General features: G+C 36.9%; 1 protein-coding gene across 15 annotated transcripts in view; it reads left to right on the top strand.

Annotated features, from left to right (window-relative positions):
- NRXN1 (neurexin 1) overlaps positions 1-24,325 on the top strand; it is a 1,148,195-nt gene that overhangs the window by 397,423 nt on the left and 726,447 nt on the right. The window contains exon 6 of one of the 15 annotated variants that reach the window (XM_032653225.1): positions 2,447-2,461. The exons of the other annotated variants lie outside the window; for them this stretch is intronic. Within the exon in view, the coding sequence (XP_032509116.1) occupies positions 2,447-2,461 (15 nt within the window). The remainder of the gene's footprint in view (positions 1-2,446; positions 2,462-24,325) is intronic. 15 annotated transcript variants of the gene reach the window in all.

The raw sequence follows: 24,325 nt of genomic DNA, 5'->3' as shown, positions 1-24,325 counted from the left end.
GATGGTATAGCTTATAGTTGGTGGTAGTCCGAAGGAGCAATTATTTAAATTCCAATGATATGCTATGAATAGTCAATGGAGGTTAATCAGTGTTATAGCAAATTATGGTTACAAATGTTTTCAAAATTAATTTATCCATCATTAAGTAGTATGGGTCATCATAAAGAGATTTTGTTCTCATTGATATCTACATGCATTTTATATTTTAGGTCAGGTGCTAGGTTGAGTATTTACAATTCAAATAGAAAGCTGAAAACTAAAAAGAATCAGATAAAATTTAAGGGTTATACAAGATACACAAAGAGAGTTTTAAATCCTAATGAGCACATTCTGTCGGGGTTATTTTGGTTTTTGGTTTTTGGTTTTAGTTTGGTTCTTCCTGTCACGAAAACAGATGAAAGATTCTCATTTTTCTTCAAAGTTTTATTGTGCTATAGTTATCATGTGCTTACTGGCAGCTTAAATTCTGTTAGTTTAACAAAATAGCAAAAAATATGGATGGTTAAAATATACTGTTGAATTAGCAAAGCTCCGCTTAGCCATCAGTTATTTATTTTTGTATTTAAATTGCAACATCATATTGGAATACAAAAGCTTTTCCCCAAGGCCAGGATGCTTTCTTCCACAACAAATTACACTCCAGGTTCTTACTACCGATAACATATATTTAGTTACAAGATGTGCATGCAGTAAGCAAAATATGATTTGTGTGACTTAAGGCATTGTGAATATTTAATAAAGTTGGTATAATGAATATTATCAGAAGGAAGAAATGATTTGAAAATAATAAGATTGATGATATAGCATAAATTAAAAAGAATATAAGGTAATTATATCATTTTATTGTATTCAGCAACCAGAAAATCTGAATTTTAGTTATAAAAGTGGAAAAAATGGTGCATTGTTTTCTGTGCAAATAGCCACATAGATGAAAAACTAAAAGAATCTATTAAGTTTCTTATACAATATGCAGAATATAAAGTATTATTAATTTTTTCTATCAGTACTTGGTTTCTGTAGCAACTTGGAAAATCTTACGCTCAAGAGAACTTCCCCAAGATTTGTTTGCATTGTCAGGAAAAATTTTAAAAAAGAAAGAAAAGAAATCTAAGTTTTGTAATAATCAGGTCTTTTTATATATGTTTCAGTTATACATTTTGAATTACGAAAAATATACCATTAAAGCAGACAAGATCTGGATGGATGCTAAAATTAGTGGGTGAAAATTTAAGAGAAAAAGGGTATTTGCATAGCCTCTAAGTGTCTCCCCCAGGGTATTTATTAACTGCAAAGGGAAAATAGTAATTTTTACAGTGGAGAAACACAGCAGACACTAGCTGAACCAAATCATCAAAGTTAAAACCACCAGTAGAGAGACACAGCAACATCATTTCCCCCCAGACACAATGCACTGAGAAGGGCATATCACTTCTGGAATATTCTTGATAAAATTCATAACCTCAATCTAATCATGCTCTCTGAGTACCAGTGTCCTTGGTTCTCCTAAGGTGACTAAGAAGACATAACCAGGTGGGAGCCTGGATTCGGTTCTGGGACAAAATAAAGATACTATTGGAAAAACTGAATCCAAGTAAAGTCTGTAATTTGGTTAATCATATTGAACCAATGTTCTTTTCTTTTGATAGTTGTCCTATGATAGTATGAGATATTAATGTTAAGTAGAGTGGAGAGCATATGGTAATTCTCCGTACTATCTTTGCAGTTCTTCTGTAAGTCTAAAATTATTTCCAAATTAAAAAAAAAATCAAGTGATTTTTATATTGTGCCTTACCTTATAGTAAAAACAAAACTCCATACCCATATCATTAAAATATATTATAATGGAAAAATATATAGCATTAAAGAATTGGAAGAGCACTTGTAAAGTTTTCACTTGCCTTTTTTTAACAATAAAGCAATAGTTAATAAGAGAATATGAACAGCTTCCTACATGATTTTATAGAAAACTTGTGGAACATGCCTGATGTTTTCTCAGCTTGAACCAACATTTAGGAGTTGAGTAGAGTGAGAAGACACCTGTATTTATTCTTTAGATTTATGATGCAATGCTCTTGTTAAAATTACTGCTTTCCCTTGATAAATACACTAAGATAGGATAAATATTAAAAATATTCGAATACAGTAAGACAATGCTGACTATAGATTTATAAAGTTGTTCTTAAAACTTTAATCTGTGTGGAACAAAATTATGTGTTGAAAATTCTAGTTCACATTATCTCTCCCTTTTGAAATAGCCTTGAGAATTATACTAGCAGCAGCCTTTTTCGAGATAGTTCTAAACTGAGGTCTGGTTGATGTAGTGTTTTTAAGTAACTGAGAGCAAGCCAATGTGTTTTTCTGTGAAATCACTGTGTTTGTTCCTCTACCTGTAAACTGAGGTTACTCTATTAAATTTACGTTGATTCTACACTGGGAAACTGTGGAGACAAATTTGATGATGGTTAGGGGATGGACATTAAAAACAAATTACTATTAGAAGAAATGCTTTATTGTATAGTAGTTTAATCAAGTGGCATTGTCATCCAAAATAATTGTCATGAAACTTGCTGTCGCTATATTGTCACATTTCTTAGCTGTGATTATTTAACAATTGCACTATATCTCCAAGTGAGGGCAATGAATAATGATGATGGAAGCATCCTCTCAACTTTAAAATATCATATGAAAAGATAATTGATTTTTTTAACATCTTTATTGGAGTATAATTGCTTTAGAGTGATGTGTTAGTTTCTGCTGTATAACAAAGTGAATCAGCTATACATATACATATATCCTCATTTCTCCTCCCTCTTGCGTCTCCCTCCCACCCTCCCTATCTCACCCATCTAGGTGGACACAAAACACCAAGCTGATCTCCTTGTGCTATGCGGCTGCTTCCCACTAGCTATCTGTTTTACATTTGGTAGTGTATATACGTCCATGCCACTCTTTCACTTCGTTGCCGCTTACCCTTCTCCCTCCCCGTGTCCTCAAGTCCATTCTCTATGTCTGTGTCTTTATTCCTGTCCTGCCCCTAGGTTCTTCAGAAATATTTGGTTTTTTTTCAGATTCCTCATATATGTGTTAGCATACGATATTTGTTTTTCTCTTCCTGACTTACTTCACTCCATATGACAGTCTCTGGGTCCATCCACCTCACTACAAATAACTCAATTTCGTTTCTTTTTATGGCTGAGTAATAGTCCATTGTATATATGTGCCACATCTTCTTTATCCATTCATCTGTCGATGGACACTTAGGTTGCTTCCGTTTCCTGGCTATTGTAAATAGAGCTGCAGTGAACATTGTGGTACATGACTCTTTTTAAATCATGGTTTTCTCAGGGTATATGCCCAGTAGTGGGATTGCTGGGTCATACGATAGTTCTATTTTTAGTTTTTTAAGGAACCTCCATACTGTTCTCCTTAGTGGCTGTATCAATTTACATTCCCACCAACAGTGCAAGAGGGTTCCTTTTTCTCAACACCCTCTCCAGCATTTATTGTTTGTAGATTTTTTTTGATGATGGCCATTCTGACCAGTGTGAGGTGATTCCTCATTGTAGTTTTTGTGTTTTTTTTTTTTGTAGTACGTGGGCCTCTCACTGTTGTGGCCTCTCCCGTTGCGGAGCACAGGCTCCGGACGCGCAGGCTCAGCGGCCATGGCTCACGGGCCCAGCCGCTCCGCAGCATGTGGGATCTTCCCGGACCAGGGCACGAACCCATGTCCCCTGCATTGGCAGGTGGACTCTCAACCACTGCGCCACCAGGGAAGCACCTCATTGTAATTTTGATTTGCATTTCTCTAATAATTAGTGATGTTGAACATCCTTTCATGTGTTTGTTGGCAATCTGTATGTCTTTGGAGAAATGTCTGTTTAGGTCTTCTGCCCATTTTTGGATTTGGTGGGTTGCTTTTTGATATTGAGCTGCATGAGCTGCTTGTATGTTTTGGAGATTAATCCTTTGTCTGCTGCTTCGTTCGCAAATATTTTCTCCCATTCTGAGGGTTGTCTTTTCATCTTGTTTATGGTTTCCTTTGCTGTGCAAAAGCTTTTAGGTTTCCTTAGGTCACATTTGTTTTTCCATTTCTCTAGGAGGTTGGTCAAAAAGGATCTTGCTGTGATTTATGTCATACAGTATTCTGCCTATATTTTCCTCTAGGAGTTTTATAGTGTCCGGCCTTACATGTAGGTCTTTCATCCATTTTGACTTTATTTTTGTGTATGGTGTTAGGGAGTGTTCTGATTTCAGTCATTTACATGTAGCTGTCCAGTTTTCCTAGCACCACTTTAACTAATTGAAGGAGATGAAGCATATGATCATCTCAATATGTGCAGAAAAAGCTTTCAACAAAATTCATCACCTGTTCATGATAAAAACCCTCCAGAAAGTAGGCATAGAATGAACTTACTTCAACATAATAAAGGCCATATATGGCAAGCCCACAGCCAACATCGTTCTCAATGGTGAAAAACTGAAACGATTTCCACTAAGATCAGGAACAAGACAAGGTTGCCCACTCTTTCCACTATTATTCAACATAGTTTTGGAAGTTTTAGCCACAGCAGTCAGAGAAGAAAAAGAAATAAAAGGAATCCAAATTGGCAAAGAAGTAAAATTGTCACTGTTTGCAGATGACATGACACTATACACAGAGAATCCTAAAGATGCTACCAGAAAACTATTAGAGCTAATCAATGAATTTGGTAAAATAGCAGGATACAAAATTAATGCACAGAAATCTCTTACAGTCCTATATACTAATGATGAAAAATCTGAAAGGGAAATTAAGGAAACACGCCCATTTACCATTGCAACAAAAAGAATAAAATACCTAGGAGTAAACCTACCTCAGGAGACCTGTATGCAGAAAACTATAAGGCACTGATGAACGAAATAAAAGATGATACAAACAGATGGAAAGATATATCATGTTCTTGGATTGGAAGAATCAACATTGTGAAAATGACTATACTACCCAAATGCAATCGACAGATTCAATGCAATCCCTATCAAGCTACCAATGACGTTTTTCACAGAACTAGAACAAAAAATTTCACAATTTGTATGGAAACACAAATGACCCCAAATAGCCAAAGCAATCTTGAGAAAGAAAAGTAGAGCTGGAGGAATCAGGCTCCCTGGCTTCCAACTATACTACAAAGCTACAGCAATCAAGACAGTATGGTACTGGCACAAAAACAGAAATATAGATCAATGGAACAGGATAGAAAGCCCAGAGATAAACCCACACACATATGGTCACTTTATCTTTGATAAAGGAGGCAAGAATATACAATGGAGAAAAGATAGCCTCTTCAATAAGTGGTGCTGGTATATTTGATTTCTGTTTCTATTTTTGATATTGCTCTTTATTTCTATCATAACAATGATTTCAGAAAAAAAATTAATCTTAAATCTTTCAGGGATTTTTCACAGCCTTAAACAAGATAAGGTTTAATCTCCCTAATCTTGCAAAAATTTCAAATATCTCATCACTACTTCATTTAATAAATATCTAAGCTCTGCCATGTTCCTGATCCCATGGCTGTCATTAGGGCACAGAGAGTAAGACTAGATCTGTCTTTTAGGTGCTCACCAGCTTAGTTCACGAAACCTATCTCTTGATATTTCTCTGGGTGAGCCCTTTATCCAGACCAGCTGGCCCACACTCGTATTTCCTGATGGTCACCACTCCCTCCCTCCTATTTTCCTACATAACTTCCCTTCTCCTCAGTTCCCATGCACCCTGTTACATCAATCACCTGGAGGCCTTGCATCCCCAGACCAGCACAGTCCTCAGCAATCTCTATTTCTACACTGAAAAACTCAGCTTGCACTTCCTGCATGCAACAGTGCCCATATGTTTGAATGTATCATGGCCTCTCAGTGAGAGTCAGCATTCCCAGCATGGGAACTGTCCCTTCTTTTTCTGTCTTTGCCTTTCCAGCAATAACTGTAGGGAAGCACATGGAACCAATTTTATTTTAATTTGTGGACAAGAGCATCAGTATATGAGTCCTTCCCCAAGACCCAAATTTTATTTTATTTTATTTTATTTTTTTGCGGTACGCAGGCCTCTCACTGTTGTGGCCTCTCCCGTTGCGGAGCACAGGCTCCGGATGCGCAGGCTCAGTGGCCATGGCTCACGGGCCCAGCCGCTCCACGGCATGTGGGATCTTCCTGGACCGGGGCATGATCCCATGTCCGCTGCATCGGCAGGTGGACTCCCAACCACTGTGCCACCAGGGAAGCCCCCAAATATTTTTTTATCTGACCTTTCTCCTGTTTACCTCCTCCTTCCTTTCTCTCACTCCAGAGAAAACTCTTCATTATGAAATTCCTGCCGGAAATCTCTGTTTCATGCTGATATAATTCTAAAGCATGAAGCCAATGATAAGCATGTCCTGTGGCCGGGATGATGATAAATCCGTAGGCTCTCAGGGCTCTCTGTGCTTTCCAACCTTTTTCATATCATGATGCCCAAGAAAATGATGATGTTTGAATGGTACGTTGAAGTAAATAGGAAGCTGCTTGCCCCTGGTTTACCTGGCTGCTCCAGGACAGAGGTAGTGATATCATAGCACAGCTATGATTTCAATACTACCCAGCTCACTGCACTAATTAATTGTACAAGGTCACTTCGGGGCAATATTTCTTCTCAAATCCTGTAGGCAATACATTTCCTCCTCCCCAATGCATGCTATGTAGTTACTCCTTTTGTCTTAATTTCTGGAGATACTACTAGTTGACTTGAGAATATCCTAGTCGTTTAATAAGTTTGTAGATTGTAAACAAGCAAATAAAAATTGTCCACACATTGAGTCTATTTTTCAAGTCCTTTGAACCTTTCACTTAAGCTCAAAACAAAAGAGCACTGATTAAGCAAGGGAGTGCTTGAGGCAATCACTCTGCTTTCCTGTTTTATTGTCCTGCATAGCTTATAATGGGTGCTCCATGAAAACACCAAGACAGTGAATTGACAAATCAAATATGGCCCCAGATAGCAGTAAACAGAGCCCTCAGTTGAAAGAAGAGGGAAATTGAGATGTTAGACACTGTGTTGACTACCAGGACTAAAATCCCATCTGCAATTCTTTGCAGTTCCCATTTTTTCCTAAAAGACATCTTACTACTCAAGGATAAACTGTCATTAGATGAATAACATATTCTTACTTGGTTCAAGGCATTTTGTTATACCAGAGACTATATAAAATGTAAAAATTTTCTGAAAACTATGTTTTCTCTGAAAATTTTTGTATAAATAATGACAAAGATGATAGTAAACATTTTGAATGGAACATAACTAACTTTAGAATATGGTTTCAGAACTCTGGGAACTTTTAGTGTAGTGGTACAGATAAGTTATACAGAGATGCAGTAATAGCTAGGAATATAAGGCTAGATTGGGATGACACTAGAGACATATACATGGAGAAGATTAGAAGAAATACAGTGTTTTAAAGAAGGAAAATATCATTTATAACCAGATGTAACAAGGAAATATTCTCAGCCATGTTAGAATTTGAGCTGAGCAATGCAGGATGAATATGAGGGGAAAATTCAGAGCTCAGATTAGACGTACCTCAGTGTACTTCTTTTGGTTATCCCATTTATATGACATTCTGTCCTCATTCTTATGAATTAGCAAAATAGCCACCAGCCCTATGAATGTATCAGTGCTTGCAGAATGCAGTTTATTTCATGCCAATTGAAGGACATAATATTGGTTATACATGCCAATTGAAAGAAACTAAAAATATATTTCTTATTCTGTGAACATGTATAACCAATATTATGTCCTTCCAATAATTTGAAGCCCTTCATTCACCCAGTGCTATTTGTAACATTTTACTAAATGTTGATAGAAGAAGCCCTCTGTTATTTTGCGTCTCTGAAGATGGCAATTATGAAATTATCCCTGGTAAATAGGAAACCATGTTGATAACATGCAATTAAGATGCATCATCAGAAATAGAAAAGTGCTGTTTACTTGACAGAGTTAAATCTCCAAAAAGGAGATAACTTGTGTTAATTCTTTCTGGACTTCTCTGTATTTCGCATATATAGTTTTTTGTTTGTTTTTTGTTTTTGTCTTTAGAATAAAAGCACAAATTTATAAATGGTTAAAATATCCTAATTGCTTTTTTTAAAAAAAAATTTATCGGGGTATAGTTAATTTACAATGTTGTGTTAGTTTTAGGTGTATAGCAAAGTGAATCTGTTATACATATACTTATATCCACTCTTTTTTAGATTATTTTCCCCTATAGGCCGTTACAGAGTATTGAATGAAGTCCAATTACTTTTGAAGAATGAAGGAATATTATGTTAAAAAAAGCAAATCACATTAACATAAAACAAATAAATTTTGTTTTTTCATTAGCTACTTGAAAACAAAATGAGGTCATTCTACACTAGCGACATAACCTTCTCTTTTATATACCCTCACCATGCCACCCACATACTTTCTAAACCTAGAATCTCTAAGTTTGTTAAATGCTCTTCACACACACACACACACACACACACACACACACACACGGACACACACACACACACACAAAATAAATAAATAAAAATTATTGTCTTATGCTCTCTGGAACTTGGATACCATTTGCCTTGTTTGGCCTAGGATGCTGGGTCAGTAGATCTAAAATATTACAGCAGGGCTTCCCTGGTGGCGCAGTGGTTGAGAGTCCGCCTGCCGATGCAGGGGACACGGGTTCGTGCCCCGGTCTGGGAGGATCCCACATGCCGCGGAGCGGCTGGGCCCGTGAGCCATGGCCGCTGAGCCTGCGCGTCCGGAGCCTGTCCTCCGCAACGGGAGAGGCCACAACAGTGAGAGGCCCGCGTAACGCATTAAAAAAAAAAAAAAATAAATAAAATAAAAAAAATAAAATAAAATAAAATATTACAGCAACTATTACCACTGATACTTGAAGCAGTTCTGATTATTCTTTAAGTTGAATAATCCATTCTGAATGATATAGCTTTTAATTTTTTTATCTATGGGTGTGCTACTTATTTCTGTCATTTATGACCTTTATTTTTAATTTTGTATATATATAAAATGTTTGCAAAATTAATAATCTGCTTCACCTTTTTGTCTTTCCAAATAAATGACCTTAGCCCTAATAAACTCAAGGTTCCCTAATTGGCATCTTTTTTCCTGATTGGAAAATAAGATTTATTCAAAAGTAATGCAAAGAGAAAAAAAGAAGTACAGGTATCCCCCACTTTTTGAAGGTTTGCTTTATACCATTTCACATGTAGGAAAGACCTACATTAGTACATGCTTTTGCTACCTGAAAAAAATCTAAAGAGGATTCTCGCTTTTACAAGAAAAGACAAAAAGAGAAAATAGTGTCCAGCGTTTGTTTTTCAGTGAACTGATATAGAGGCAAGGGCGTCCCTAGCAGGGAGAGTGGCACTGGCCAAGCTTCCTCCCTGGGAACTACACTCAGCATCTCAGCATCAAGAAGCCATAGCTTTGAACTGTGTCTGTGAGCATCTGTGCTTTATCTCTTTTTATTTTGTGCATCCGTGAGCCAGATGTGTCCTAAGGTGATAGCCTCTTCACTTTACACCATTTCTACTTAGGAGAGTTTTCATAGGAATGCTATACTTTCAGATAACAGAGGAAACCTGTATAAGTTTCTAAGATGCAAACATAATTTCAAAGTAAAATATCAGCCTTGGAAACAACCTCAGTATCATAATTTATTCCAGTGAAGCAGATAAGGCATATATTATCATGTCACTACCAAGTGTTGGCAAGGGCATGGAAGAAATGGAACTCTCACACACTGCTGCTGAGAATGTAAAATGGTGCAACCACTTTGGAAAATTGTTTGGCAGATTCTTAAAAAGTTAAACGTATACATACCATATAATCCAGCCACTCCACTCCCCAGTATTTTTTCAAGAGAAATGAAAGGTTACCTTAGGGCAACGCTTGTGTTTGAATGTTCATAGCCATTTTAATTGTAAGAGACAAAAACTCGAAACAGCCAAAATGTCTTTCAACAAGTGGATGGATAAACAAATTGGGATATATCCAAATAATGAAATAGTACTAAGCAATAAAAAGGAATTGACTTTTTCATTTTATTTATTTTTTATTGAAGTATAGTTGATTTACAAATTTGTGTTAATTTCTGCTGTACAGCAAAGTGATTCAGTTATACATATATTCTTTTTTTAATACTCTTTTCCATTATGATTTATCATAGGATATGGAATATAGTTCCCTGTGCTATACAGTAGGACCTTGTTGTTTATCCATTCTATATATAATAGCTTACATCTGCTAATCCCAACCTGCCACTCCATCCCTCCCCCAGCTGCCTCCCCCTTGGCAACCACCAGTCTGTTCTCTATGTCTGTGATTCTGTATCTGTTTCATAGATAGATTCATTTGTGTCATATTTTAGATTCCACGTATGAGTGATATCATATGGTATTTGTCTTTCTCTTTCTGACTTACTTCACTTAGTATGATAATCTCTAGTTGTATCCGTGTTGCTACAAATGGCATATTTCATTCTTTTTTATGGCTGAGTAGTATTAAAAAGGAATTGACTTTTGGTACACATAATAACATGGATGAATCTCAAAATAATTATACCAAGTGACTGTATTAGTCAGTGTTCACCAGAGAAAAAGAACCAATAGTATATAGATATAGATGTAGATATAGTTATAGGTACAGATACAGATATATGAGACGATTTATTATGGGAATGGCTGACAATTATAGAGACTAAGATATGTCACTGTCTGCCATCTGCAAGTTGGAGAACCAGGAAAGCTGGTGGTATAATTCAGTCTGAGTCTGAAGGCCTGGGGACCAGGAGCTCCAATGTCTAAGGGCAGGGGAAGACGGATGTACTAGCTCAAGAAGAGAGAGAATTCACCCTTCCTCTGCCTTTTTGTTCTGTTTGAAGTCCTCAAAGAATGATGTCCACTCGCACTGGTGAGGGTAGGTCTTCTTTACCCAGTCTGTGGGTTCAAATGCTAATCTCTCTGGAAACACCCTCACAGACACACCCAGAAATAAAATTGTACCAGCTATCTAGGCATCCCTTAGCCCAGTCAAGTTGACACATAAAATTAACCATCATAGTGACAAAAACCAGATTAAAAAAAACCACAAAACTATATACTATATTATCCCAATTACATTAAATTCTAGAAAATGTAGCTAATATATAGTGACAGAAAGCAGATCAGTGGTTGCCTGGTGCCCAGAGGATGAGTAGAAGGGGTTACACCTTTGTAACAAGAAAACTTACGGGGTGATGAGTACGTTCACCATCTTAACTATGATAGTTTCATGGGTGTATACATATATCAAAACTTGTGAAATTATACGTTTTTAATGTGTAGAGTTTGCTGAATGTCAACTGTATCTCAGGAAGCTGTTTTTTAAAAGAGGGAGGACATTCAGTTAATTACTGGAAATGGTTCCTTCAATAATAAAATGTAGACAGTTGAGATGTAACTGCAACTAAATAAATTAGTTCTAACTGGGATTTGTCAGTTAGAGGATTGGGAATCAATAACAAGAGAGAAATCCTTTCTACTGACCTTCACATCTATTCAGAGTATTTTAAGGTATGGGAGGGCCCCCTCCTTATATCACAGATAATGCTTTAAAGTCTGTTTTATTAACTAGCAGGAAAGTAGTAAACCTATTGAATTTAATGCATGAAATTAGCATAATAATTAAAGTTTGACCTTATTGTAGGTCACAAAAATTGTTTAATCTCTTTATTCATCTGTGCATATTGAGAAAGAAAGTGGCCTGTGGAGATGCTAGTAAGCTAGGATCTATCAAAGCAACCATGTTATGTTAAAAGAACAAAGTTAATTATACTTTCAGTTTATCACTTTTTTGATGCTGTAAAGGTTAACATGATTTGTTTTTTCTCTTCAAAAAGCTTATACGTAAAAGAATCAAAAATTACATGAGTTTCTATTTGAAAGATAAACATCTCTTTGTCTTTTATTAAGAATTATTGTTCTGCACAAGGGGTGATAACATTGGGCTATTTTTATTGCAAAACAAAACTAAAATATACCTTACAGTTTCAGTTTTTTGTAAGGAATATCAACTCATTTCCTATTATGTGAACCTAAAGCTTTATCTCAGCTTCAAGGGAATGTCAAAGTATATGATTTGGTTTCTAAACTCAAGACAGTTTCTGGTTGAGATGAGATGGCTAGCTTCTCTGTGCCCAGACAGTGAAGGAGATTGTGCAAGTCGTAATTATATACAGACACTTTCCTGTTAAATCTTTCAAAAGAATCAAGTGCTTTGCCTCTGGTTCCATATGGTAATTCGGGGGCCAAAATTAGAGTGTTTTTACCACCAAGGAAGATAATTAAATCCCAGTGCCTTTCCATCTATCCCCTTCACACACACTTTATTATAGAATTTCGTAAGCTTTGAATTGTCAAGAGTTCAACTCCAAGCTAGAGATTTGGGATACATATTTTTGGCTCAATGGCTTATGCAAGTTTCTCTGAAAAGGGAAGCATGCTATTCTTTAGTTTGTATTAAAATTATTTTCTTTTTTAAGAGAGAGAAGAGATGTATTCTGATTGGAAAATATAAAATGTAAATGGTATTTTTAGTGAATTTCAAGATTCCTTTAGCATTTAACAGTTATTTAAATAATTGCTTTGTGTAACTGTATATTTGTCATCTCTCTGCCATAATAGTTTGTAAGTTCCAAGAGAATCTGTTTTCATTCACCATTGCATTCCTACCCTCTGAGCACAGTGCCTAGACCCATAATAGGAGATCCTTAAATACTTCTTTATTAAAGGGTGACTTAATAACACAAATGAACAAAAAAACATTTTCAGCTTCTAAATGGCGATTTCTCCCAGAGATCACTGTCATTGAGACTTTTAAATGTATAGATTCAGCAAGCAGGATTTCAGCTATTGGGAGACAGGTGCTAGATATTTCCAACCCATCAAAATAAGAAGAGTTAAAATAATAGAAATATTCTTAAATCTTTAAACTCAGAGTTATATTTTTGGATACAGAACATACCGTTATAAGAATGAAATAGTCAGTAGAGTGCATATTGTGATATATATAGATTGTGAGTGTGGGTTATATGTATGTGAATTATGCATATGCATTTGAAAATTCCATATTAACTTTTTCCAGAACCCAGAATGAGGCAGGATCACTTTAATGCACCAATTGTCATATGTCCTAAAGGAATGCAACTAATTGTGAAATTAGCCCAAGCAAAGGAGAATTAGAAAGGTAATTCTAAGCTAAGATATTGTCAAACACATGGGTTTTTTAGTTTTCTTTCATTTTTTATTTATCTGGATTTGACTGTTTATGTTAAACTCTTACCCTTCACTGTAAAGACCCCATAACCTCAGGGTTGGAATAGGCAGTTTCTTACCAGAGATCATGGAGAGGAGTTCAGTGCCTCTAAAAACAGTAGAGGTAACTGAGCTAAAAATTGAACAAAAAAATCAATTTCTAAGAAGCACAAAAGAGAGCACAAAGATTCATTTAACTGAAAGAATCAGAAATCCTCTCAAGATGCAGGAATCTAAAAGACAGAGAGATAAGAGAACAAACTGAAAAGTTGGAAAGGAGCAAGTGATTATCTAGGAAAAAAGTATTTTAGAGATATGAAAAAATACGGTATATGGATGGTGTTTCAGTGACCAAGAATACAGGGTGGCCAGTTTAAGTCAAAGAGCGTGTTAGCAAGACTAGCCCTGGAAAACAGTACAAAGCAAGTAAAGGTATCCTAGACTTGTCTTTGCCTTCTGGCCTCCATCACCTGTATCTTGGTTTATTATCCCTTAGCACCATTTATCATGGAGTGGTTCATGGACCAGAATGATCTATCAGAATCACCTGGGTGTTTGCTAAAAAACAAGGTTTTCCAGATGCCTACCCCTCATCTACTGAGTGAGGATGACTGGGGATGATGTCCAAGGATCAGTGATTTTACAGTCTCTAGAAGAGTTGGATCCTCTGTAAAGTTGGGAAGTCCTGGATCTAAACCTTCCATGCCAGTGTCCTCATCTTGCCCCATCAGCTAAAATTAGGTTGAAATTTGCTCTCCCACATAGAAATTTCCTTGATCAAAATTTTCACTGCTTCAAAAATGAAAGAATCAAAAGTTTCTATCCAGTACCCCAAACCCTTCTACTATATTAATTGGAGAAGTAGTAGACTTATCTTGTAGGAATTCTCTATGGACGTTCCTTCATTCTCTTGATATTTTAACCATTCATACTTCTAGCTAGAATTTGAAGACAGGAAAGTGGAACATTGGGTACCTAATGGGGATATGTTTGTAACAAGATGATCATTTCTGTGTGTCTCAAAACACACTGTGTAGGTGGCCACTAACTAACTGCCTATGCAAAAATCTAACCCTGAATATAGCAGGGCAGGTGTAGTGTTCAAAATAATGAAGGCAAAATAGAACCAGCAGCTTTTCCTTGCAGATGATATACTTTTCTAACTTACGCAAGCTGTGGTAAGGACATTCTGTATAGTTTGTAGCATTTCAGCGCCTGTTGGGAGGAATTGAAATAGACTTTATACATGGCACCCTCAGACTCCTGAAAAATATTTGCTACGTACATTATAATATCAGTACTGTCACAGAATCTGTAGGGAGTGGAAGCCTTAAGGAATAATACAAATAACAATTAGGAGGAATTGCAGTGATGGACAGACGAAACAGTTCATTTTCTAGTCTCTGCAAGTCTAAGAAGGCTTCAGGAAGCACGTCATAAATATAATAACAGGCCTGCCTGGGGAGAGGCAGCTACTGGTGTTTGCATGTCAAGCAATTCATTTTTTAATTAATATAAAGTCTCTGGGGTGGCCTTCAGATGATGCATTTGGAGAAGGAATGATGCTGCTTGGGTTCTAAATGCCATGAAAAAGAAAAATAATTTCAAAATAAAAGAAAAATAATTTCAGAAGGAAGGAGAAACTCCTGCTCTGCATAACCTAATCATATTATGAAGGCATACTGGTGCTGTCACTCATGTTACTGTACCATACAATTTTCCTAATGTAACAAATAGAAGACCAAACCAGCCTCTAGGGCCGTGTGTATAAACAGCTGATAGGTAATTACTGGGAACCTTTAAGGCACAAGCAAGGAAAAGTGGACACTATTAAGAATAAGCTATCGTTGAGCAATGTGATAGAGCAAAGCACTATTTACATTCGCTAAATGGAAGGAAACTAGTTTCTGAAAAAAGAGGAGGAAATTCACGCACCTAATTTGTTTTTAGACTCAAGCAGTCCATGTTAAACTGAGGCTAGGATGAGGAAGCAATCCAGACAACACTACATATCAGAAATAGGCTCAAAGATATATTTCATTGTCAGTTCTTCTGTGAACCCTCTACTGAAAGAACCTTCTCTTCCCTGATGGGTTAGGGACTTTTTGTTATCGAAGAGGCCTGAGATGCATGGATTTGCCACTGTTTGCTGAGGGAACCTAAGCCATCACCTGATATCTCTAAAACTCAGTTTTCCTGTAAAATGTGGATAGTAAAAGTATTAGCGTAGATGTTGGCAACAGTGAGCACTAAATGATAATCACACTCGTCATAATGATTTAATACTACATAAAGAACCTTGCAACCTTATTTTAAGATAAACAAGCATGCATACACATTCAGGATTATTTTGAACTCTCTGAGGCCTGAAACTTTGTTTTCTTTTTCCCCTCAGCTTTATTGAGGTATACTTGACAAATAAAATTATATATGTTTAAGGTGTACGATGTGATTGGATTTGATATATGCATACGTTATGAAATGATTACCACTATCAAGTTAGTCAGCATATCCATCACCTCACATAGTTACCTTTTGTGTGTGTATGTGTGTGTGTGATGAGATGTACTGTGTTAGCAAACTTCAAGTATACAAGACAGTATTATTATCCATATATAGTCACCATGCTGTACATTAGATCCCCAGAGCTTATTCATTTCATATCTTTATCTCTCTGTATCCAACCCTCAGACCAGTGCCTAGCGCCTAGGTGAGACACCGTACATTTTTGTTAGATATTATCTGTTGATGAATGGACTTTTTGAGGTTCTGGTAGGTCCTGTTCCAGTATCTTGGAGGACCCTCAATGCAAGTGAGAAGCAGCCGGCCAGATACATGGTATTGGCCTGCTTCCTGTGGAGTCAAATATCACACGTTCACATTGACGTAAACCAGTGGCCAAGGGTCCTGCTCTCATTTCCAAGCCTCTCACCTATTCTAACTGCAGGTTACACGTTACCCTTGCCTGAAGTCTCTTCTCCTTCCCAGATGGATTTTGATGTTCAAGGTCGGAGAACCCCACCCTCTTAAAAACTGAAACCGGCTCGTGATACTAGGATATGACATGGTAACAAGTCAGTCTCAGTATTGTTACACTCTGTGGGGATGGAGAAGTATTTGATGCTCCTCCTAGTTGTTATGCTTTTGGGTGAAGGAAAGCAACATGGCAACTTTAAGAGGCTAGAATTTGCAGTCAGACAAACTACGGGTTTGATCCTGCCTCTGCAATTTACTAGCTCTGTTATCTTGAATGAACATCTCAACTTCTTTTTGAACACCTTCACTTCTTAATGCCTCTGTCTCCTCATCTGTAAAATAGGGGCAATAGTACCTACAACAAAGAATGTTTGTGATAGTTAAAGGAGATGGTGTATGTAAATTGCTTAGCATAGTACCTGGCTCTCCTAGGCTCTCCTGACCTTCCACCTCTCCAAGGGTGTAAAGTGCAGGTGTTAGGATTTGTTGAGCACTCCCTGTATACCAGGCACTATTCTAGGTGCTGGGATAAATTAATAAACAATACAAAAACTCCAGTCCTGGTGGAACAATTTTAATGATAATTATTTTCTTTAATATAAAGTAAAATTTATAGGTTCATTGAATCTTCAAAACCTCCAATCTTATTAAAATGGAAACTAAATTTAGGATGAAATCAAAGCAAAACCAAGTATAAATGATGGTTATAATAGATTGTAAGATGTTAGTCAAGGCATTGACTAACTTTCAGAGGGTTAAATCTGTTGCACACTTTTTAAAGTTGTGGATTCAGAAAAACAAAAGAAAAAGAATGAAAGCCATAATTAATTTTGATTAAAGAATAAACCACTAATTTTTCTTTAAAAAATATATATGAATATATAATTTCCAATATACAAAAATATATCCCCAAATAAGTTTCATATTCATAGAACATGTTTGGCTCTTAAATTTTAAAAGATTCCTAAGTCCTTTTAAAATTATAAAGTCCTGGGGCTTCCCTGGTGGTGCAGTGGTTGAGAGTCCGCCTGCCGATGCAGGGGACACAGGTTCGTGCCCCTGTCTGGGAAGATGCCACATGCCACGGAGCAGCTGGGCCCGTGAGCCATGGCTGCTGAGCCTGCGTGTCCGGAGCCTGTGCTCCGCAACGCGAGAGGCCACAACAGTGAGAGGCCCGCGTACCACACACACACACACACACACACACACACACACACAAAAATATATATATATATAATATATATGTATTATATATATATATAAGTCCTCAATAATTTATGTCACGAAATGATTTTTAAATAAGATTTATTCCATTTATCAAACTTAACCCCAAACTATATGTCAGTATGCTGCATACTCCCCCCAAAACAGATTTTTAAGCTTCTTGGATGAAAAATAACTTCCTTTTTTTTCAAAGGACATTTATTATCCTCCCCATTCAAATAAAGTGGGTCAGATAATAGGCCTATCAAATAGACATGCAGGAGAAAATATACATATTAAACAAAATGAAGCCCTTTGTAATGGGTAAATGTAAGAAGTGTCCAGCTAAATGAAAAATAGTTTACTGCATCAAAAACTGTACATGGCGAAAGAGCAATTGTTTATATATCCATTTACAGTATAATGGAATCTTGAAGTAATGTGTGGTTGATGAATTTAGCATTTGCCCTTGTTGATGGAACCAGAGAGCCGTATCTCATGCCATCCTGTATGTGCGTGACATATAAGTGGTAAGAGAATTGGAGAACTGGGGAAAGGCCAAGAGTACTGAAGCTGAGTGGTGAAGAGAGGCAAGCAGATGCTTCCTGCCACTACCTTCCCTAATAATCTACCTGAAGGTATCTTTTGAGTTTATGGTTCATTCTTTATCTATTGCTTGCCTACAGTGTAAAACGGACTGTTACAAGTGTTATGCTGTGATATATGTTGGATAGTATGAAATGATACATCCTGCTCTCAGGAAGCTCATACAATTCTAAAAAGAAGGAAGAGAGCTTTTCAGAATTGGGCAGCGTATGGTTATTGAGGGGATAAAAGAAAGCACTTTTACTAGTGTGACTAAAGGGGAGGTGATGTTAACTCTGGACCTGGAATCGGGCAAAATGCCACTGAGATAGAGGATGGCAGAGAGGGAGCAGCAGCAGAGGCTCGGAAACAGGAGGGTGATGAGGCTGTAGAGACAACAGGGAAGGAGTGGGGAGGAACTTCCAAAGAGTCAGTGCTTGTGAGCGACGCTGGTAGAATAATTGCCAGGAGATGGAAGTGGAGTGCAAAAGTGAGGTTTATATTTCTAGAAGACATTTTCAGTAATAATAATTTAGATAATTTTTCTTCCCGTTACATAATTGTGCCCTCCAGGAAACAAAAAGAGTGAATGCACTTCCAGCAAGTTAAGAACTTTGGGTTTGTACTTAAATGATCTGTGTTTGTGTCCTGCTTTGAGGATTACCAAGAAGTTAGGTCATTCTTCTTTCTAAAGTGAAGATACACCCACCTGCTCTTACCTCAACTATGGTTGTTTTGAGGTTGAATCAAATGGATAAGGTGTGAATGCTTTCTGGACCCTGGGATGCAACTGTAGGGTTTATAGTATAAGGTAAAATTAAGTAAAATGAAGATTCGGGCTAAGCACCTGCACAGTGAACCAAAACAAAGGCAGCAAATGACAGAAATGAAAGAAAGACTAAGACTTGCTGAAAGCATTCTGATGGAAAAGGTAGTCATTCTTGTATCATTATTCAGAAGCTAATTACGCAGTGTAAAAGCCTTTCTTAAGTGGTGGAGAACGAGTCTCCCGTCTACTTGCTAATTTACTGTCATCTGAGATGTGGCTGCAGTTCATTGTGACTGTATAGAAGAGGAAATCCAATAACATGGTTTACTAGTCCTGGTTCTACCACTTAGGGCTTCAATAAACTCTACAGCCTCTTTCTTTCTCTCTCAATTGGGGATAATAATAGCTTGGAGCTGTTGTATGGGTCAACAGATTATCCTTGTGATTTAAAGGAAGATGAGAATTTCAAGTGTAAAACAGTTAAAAAGACATTCAGTTTCTTTTTTGTTTTGTTTGTTTTTGAGGGCAGAACACAGAACACTTATCTCATGTCTATCCTCCAGTCCGGACTGAGCCCCAGTCAATAGGAAGCAGAGACATCCACCACTTCTCAAGGAGAAGGAAAGGGCTTTTACAACTCCACGTCTGACCTTCTATCACTAAGAACAACACCAATCATTTAAGAACTATCATAAGTGTGGCATCCCTGGGGAGGCTACTGACTAAACAAAAAATAAAGATCCCTGTCCTGTGTCACATTCCACTGTGGGAGATTGAACAACAAATATTTAAGCATAAGTAATTATATACTATATATATTAGGAAGTATGTAAGTTCAATGGAGAAAAATAAAGCAGGGAGAGGGAAGGTAAAGTGTGGGTGATATTGGGACAAAGATTAGAAAGAGGTGAGAGAGCAAGCAATATGGATATCTGGAAGAACATACCAGACAGAGGAAAGAGCCAGTGGAAGGCAGTGATCTAGTGAACTGCCTGGCTTGTGAAAGCATCAGTGGGTTAGTGGTTGTGGCTGGAGCATAGTGGGGGCCTGGGTGGTACTGAAGGTGAGCTCACAGACGTAAGGGTGGAGTCAGATTGTGTAGTTATGGCCATTCTAAGGACTTCGGCTTTTATTCAGAGAGATGGGAAGCTGCGAGGGGGTTTGTTGTTGTTTTTTGTCTCCGAAATTTTTAATGCAATAGGAAAATGCCCATGTCATGTTCCATGGGGAAAGCAAGATACAAAACTAACATACGATATTAATAGTGTTTATTTCTCGATGGATATTGGTAATTTCTCTTCCATTTAATTTCTTTATCTTCCAAAAAAAGCAAATGCTCTAGGATAGCCTTATTATTTTTTAAACTAATGAATTAATTGTAATGGTGGCATCTCTGATAACGAAGATATTTTGTCTCAAGTGTGAGATGATATTCTTGCTGAGAATTTTTTTTCTTAGTGAATTGTTACTTTGTTCAAGTAGCCCTTGAGCTTGGGTGGTATGGTGGGGACCTGGGGGCTGTGGGGTAGATTGTCCATTAATTAATGGTGATTAGTGTATAAACACAGAGAAGTCCTGTCATGTCAGTTAAGAATAGCCAAGAGAGGCAGGGTAGGCTACTGAGTATATTTAACCATGCATTTGTAAATAAAATAAATATTTACTTAGATGATAGGTTAATTTCACTTCCCACTTGCTAACCTCAGTACCTTAAATGGAGCAAAAAACTATGTGCAGTGGAGAAAATTGATACTTCTAGAACTCTATAAACTCCTGTTTCTCTTAATATGTATTTTATTTATTTTGTCCTTAGCTTGTGACTTTGTCAGACCATTTTCATGATTTCTGGCTGCACCTGTTCTAGTACAGATTGAGCTGCTCTTTAGAATGTAGGTGCTACTTACTCTTTTAATTAACACCTCTTCTGCTTCTAATTCAAAAAGGCTACTTAATTTCTCATGGGTGGGCTTTCAGCCAAAGAGTGACATGATTCAACTTTAAGTTTTAAAAGGATCATTTTGATTTCTTTTGGAGGAGGAAGGCAGGGAAGAGTCGACTCAGGGATACCAGTTTGGGGGTTATTTCAGAAGTTACCAGACACTGGTGACTCAGACGAGGGTGGCAGCAGTGAAAACGATTAAGTGTTTAGATTCTGGGTTTATTCTGATGGTAGAGCTGATAGATTTGTAATGATTTTACCCAAGCTTTCTGAAGCCTAGAGGTCAATACCTTCCCATTTCTTTGTATCGGTAATTAGATTGAAAAGTGGTTCAAGTTTAATTTCACATTTATATGTCAGTTTACCCTTAAATAATCGCTGGTTTAAGAATTCCTTCTCTATTTTCTCCTTTGTTATCTTCTACTCTTGAGTATTTTTCATTGTATAAGACATTTACATGTAATATCAAAAAGAAGTGTCAATATATACTACTACAAAGTTAAAGTGATATATATCAGCTATATTTATGTGGTGGGTGAGTGAGTGCTGACATCCTAGCTTTCAAAGTCCCAAAGTCCTAGTTGTCTTCTATCCTCTTTCTTTCTCCTGCTCTCCTAAAACAAAAACAAAAGTAAAAACCAGAAACAACTGTTCTCCATTCATAGGTATTTTGCTCCCAACAAGATGCCAAGATGTAGCTCTTAAACTAAGTTATATTGGCAAAGCTTTTTAGCTATTAGCAAATGTTTTTCAGTTCAGTTTAAATGTCATTTTACATCCAAACAAGCACTATAACCGTATCAGGCTGGACTGGTTCAGGTTTTGTTTATCAGAGCATCTCTAAACACATCCTGAATAGAAAAGCATATATTCTTTTCCTTAAGTTGTAGGCTACAGCAAATCTGGGTTCCAGAAGCAGTTGTTTTGGTAATATGGAAGTTGTTTGAAAGGCAAGTAAAAATGCATCAGATGAAGTTATTCTTGATTCTTTATTAATGCTTGAAAAAAGAGGTTATTATTTTCTTCTGAAAGAGAAAAGAGGAGAAGGAAATAGAAGAAAAATAAAGAGGGAAAAGAGAACTATATCTTTTTCTAATGCTTGCTACTTTCCGAAAGAAAAATAAAATTGGTCAGTCCAATTTGCAATTTAGTCATACTCAGTTAATTGTTTTTCTTAAATTGGCCAAACAATCCCAGCTTTCCAAACTTTCTATTTTACATCAAGATCTGACGTTTTTCCCAGGTTGCAAAGGACTTAAATTAATTTGACCTTTCTTGCTCTTTTGTTCCTTGCTCTGTTTCCCCACATCCACTTGGTCACACAGTGTGAAATGGATAATAATTTTTGTTTGAGCATCATTTGAACCTCTGTTTGGAGTAACCCTATTGGCTACTGATTAGATAGGAAGATGAAAAAGCCAGAAGGGAAGAAAGGGAGTAGGAGATTGTGTGCCTCAGCTGCAGCCATTATGTCACAAAGGAAAAGGAAGGAAACAAAAGAGGCAGGTGGAGAAGACAGTGATGACAGCTGGGTTCAAAACTGAACGTTTTTCCAACCGAATGAATCTTACACTATCCAAGAGGCAGTAGGAGAGCAGGACAGTCTGATCACGTGGTTAACATATTTACTTAAAATCCAAATTGTGGTATACTAATACTTTAAGTATTTATATGTAAATCAAGGTTAACTTGAACTCTATATTATTTATGTGTAAATTTTAAATTCGGCTTCCCTGCCTCTTTTCCCAATAGAAGTGCGACCTCAGCAACTTCATGGAGATAAATAGATTGAGAATGAGCCATAAGCTGCAGCCGTTTAGATATGGAGTTAATTAAATATGAGTGGGAATCAGCATGAGGAAATGGATGTAAAGGAAAAGGGGGACATAAAAACTTTAAAGAACAATAAAAAGAGGAGGAATTCAAAACAGAAAAGAGAACGAACAGTCAGACACAAATGAGAGATGGTCATGATCATAAGCCATCAGGAAAATGCAAATTAAAGCCACGATGAGATACCCCCACTGAGATGGCTGTGATCAGAAAGACAGATAATAACGAGTATTGGGGAAGATAAGGAGAAGTTGGAACGCTCACATTTTGCTGATGGTAATGTAAGACTTTGGAAAACTGGTAGTTTCCTAAAATGTTAAACATAGGTTTAACACATGACTCAATAATTCCACTCCTAGGTACCTACCCAAGAGAAATAAAAACATGGCCACACAGAAAGTTGTACATAGATGTTCATAGCATAGCAGCATTATTTATAATAGCAAGAAGTAGAAACAATTCAAATGTCTGTCAACTGGGAGATGGGTAAGCAAGAATGTAACATATCCATTCAATGGAATACGGTTGTGTTCCACATACTACATGCTACAACATGGATGGACCTCAAAAACTTTATGCTAAGTGAAAGAAGTCAGACACAAAAGGCCACGCATTATATGATTCCATATTAACTGTCCAGAAAAGGCAGATCTGTAGCAACAGAAAGCATAGTGATTGCCTGGGTTGTCCTAGGGATGGGAACAGGGAATGACTGCTAATGAGCACAAGGTTTCTTTTTGGTGCAATGGAAATGTAAAATTAGACTGTGGTGATAGTGGCACAACATCATAAATTTACCAAAACTCACTGAATTGTACCTTTATTTATTTTTTTTTTATTGAAGTATAGTTGCTTTACAATATTGTGTTAGTTTATACTGTACAGCAAAGTGAATCAGCTACGTGTATACATATATCCCCTCTTTTTTGGATTTCCTTCTCATTTAGATCACCACAGAGCATTGAGTAGAGTTCCCTGTGCTATACAGTATGTTCTCATTAGTTAATCTATTTTATACATAATATCAATAGTGTATATATGTCAATCCCAATCTCCCACTTCAACCCACCCCCCTCCTTTCCCCCTTGGTGTACATACGTTTGTTCTCTATATCTCTGTCTCTATTTCTCTTTGTAAATTAGACCGCCTACACCAATTTTTTTAGATTCCACATATATGTGTTAATATACGATATTTGTTTTTCTCTTTTTGACTTACTTCACTCTGTATGACAGTTTCTAGGTGCATCCATGTCTCTACAAATGACCCAATTTTGTTCCTTTTTATGGCTGAGTAATATTCCATTGTATATATGTGCCACATCTTCTTTATCCTTTCCTCTGTTGATGGACATTTAGGTTGCTTCCATGTCCTGGCTATTGTAAACAGTGCTGCAATGAACATTGGGGTGCATGTGTCTTTTTGAATTATGGTTTTCTCTGGGTATATGCCCAGTAGTGGGATTGCTGGGTCATATGGTAGTTCTATTTTTAGTTTTTTAGGGAACCTCCATACTGGTTCTCCATAGTGGCTGTATCAATTTACATTCCCACCAACAGGGCAAAAGGGTTCTCTTTTCTCCGCACCCTCTCCAGCATTTATTGTTTCTAGATTTTTTGATGATGGCCACTCTGACCAGTGTGAGGTGATACCTCATT

Source organism: Phocoena sinus, chromosome 13, assembly GCF_008692025.1.
Source record: "Phocoena sinus isolate mPhoSin1 chromosome 13, mPhoSin1.pri, whole genome shotgun sequence".
Taxonomy (NCBI): domain Eukaryota; kingdom Metazoa; phylum Chordata; class Mammalia; order Artiodactyla; family Phocoenidae; genus Phocoena; species Phocoena sinus.
This window is presented reverse-complemented; position numbering and strand designations above follow the sequence as displayed.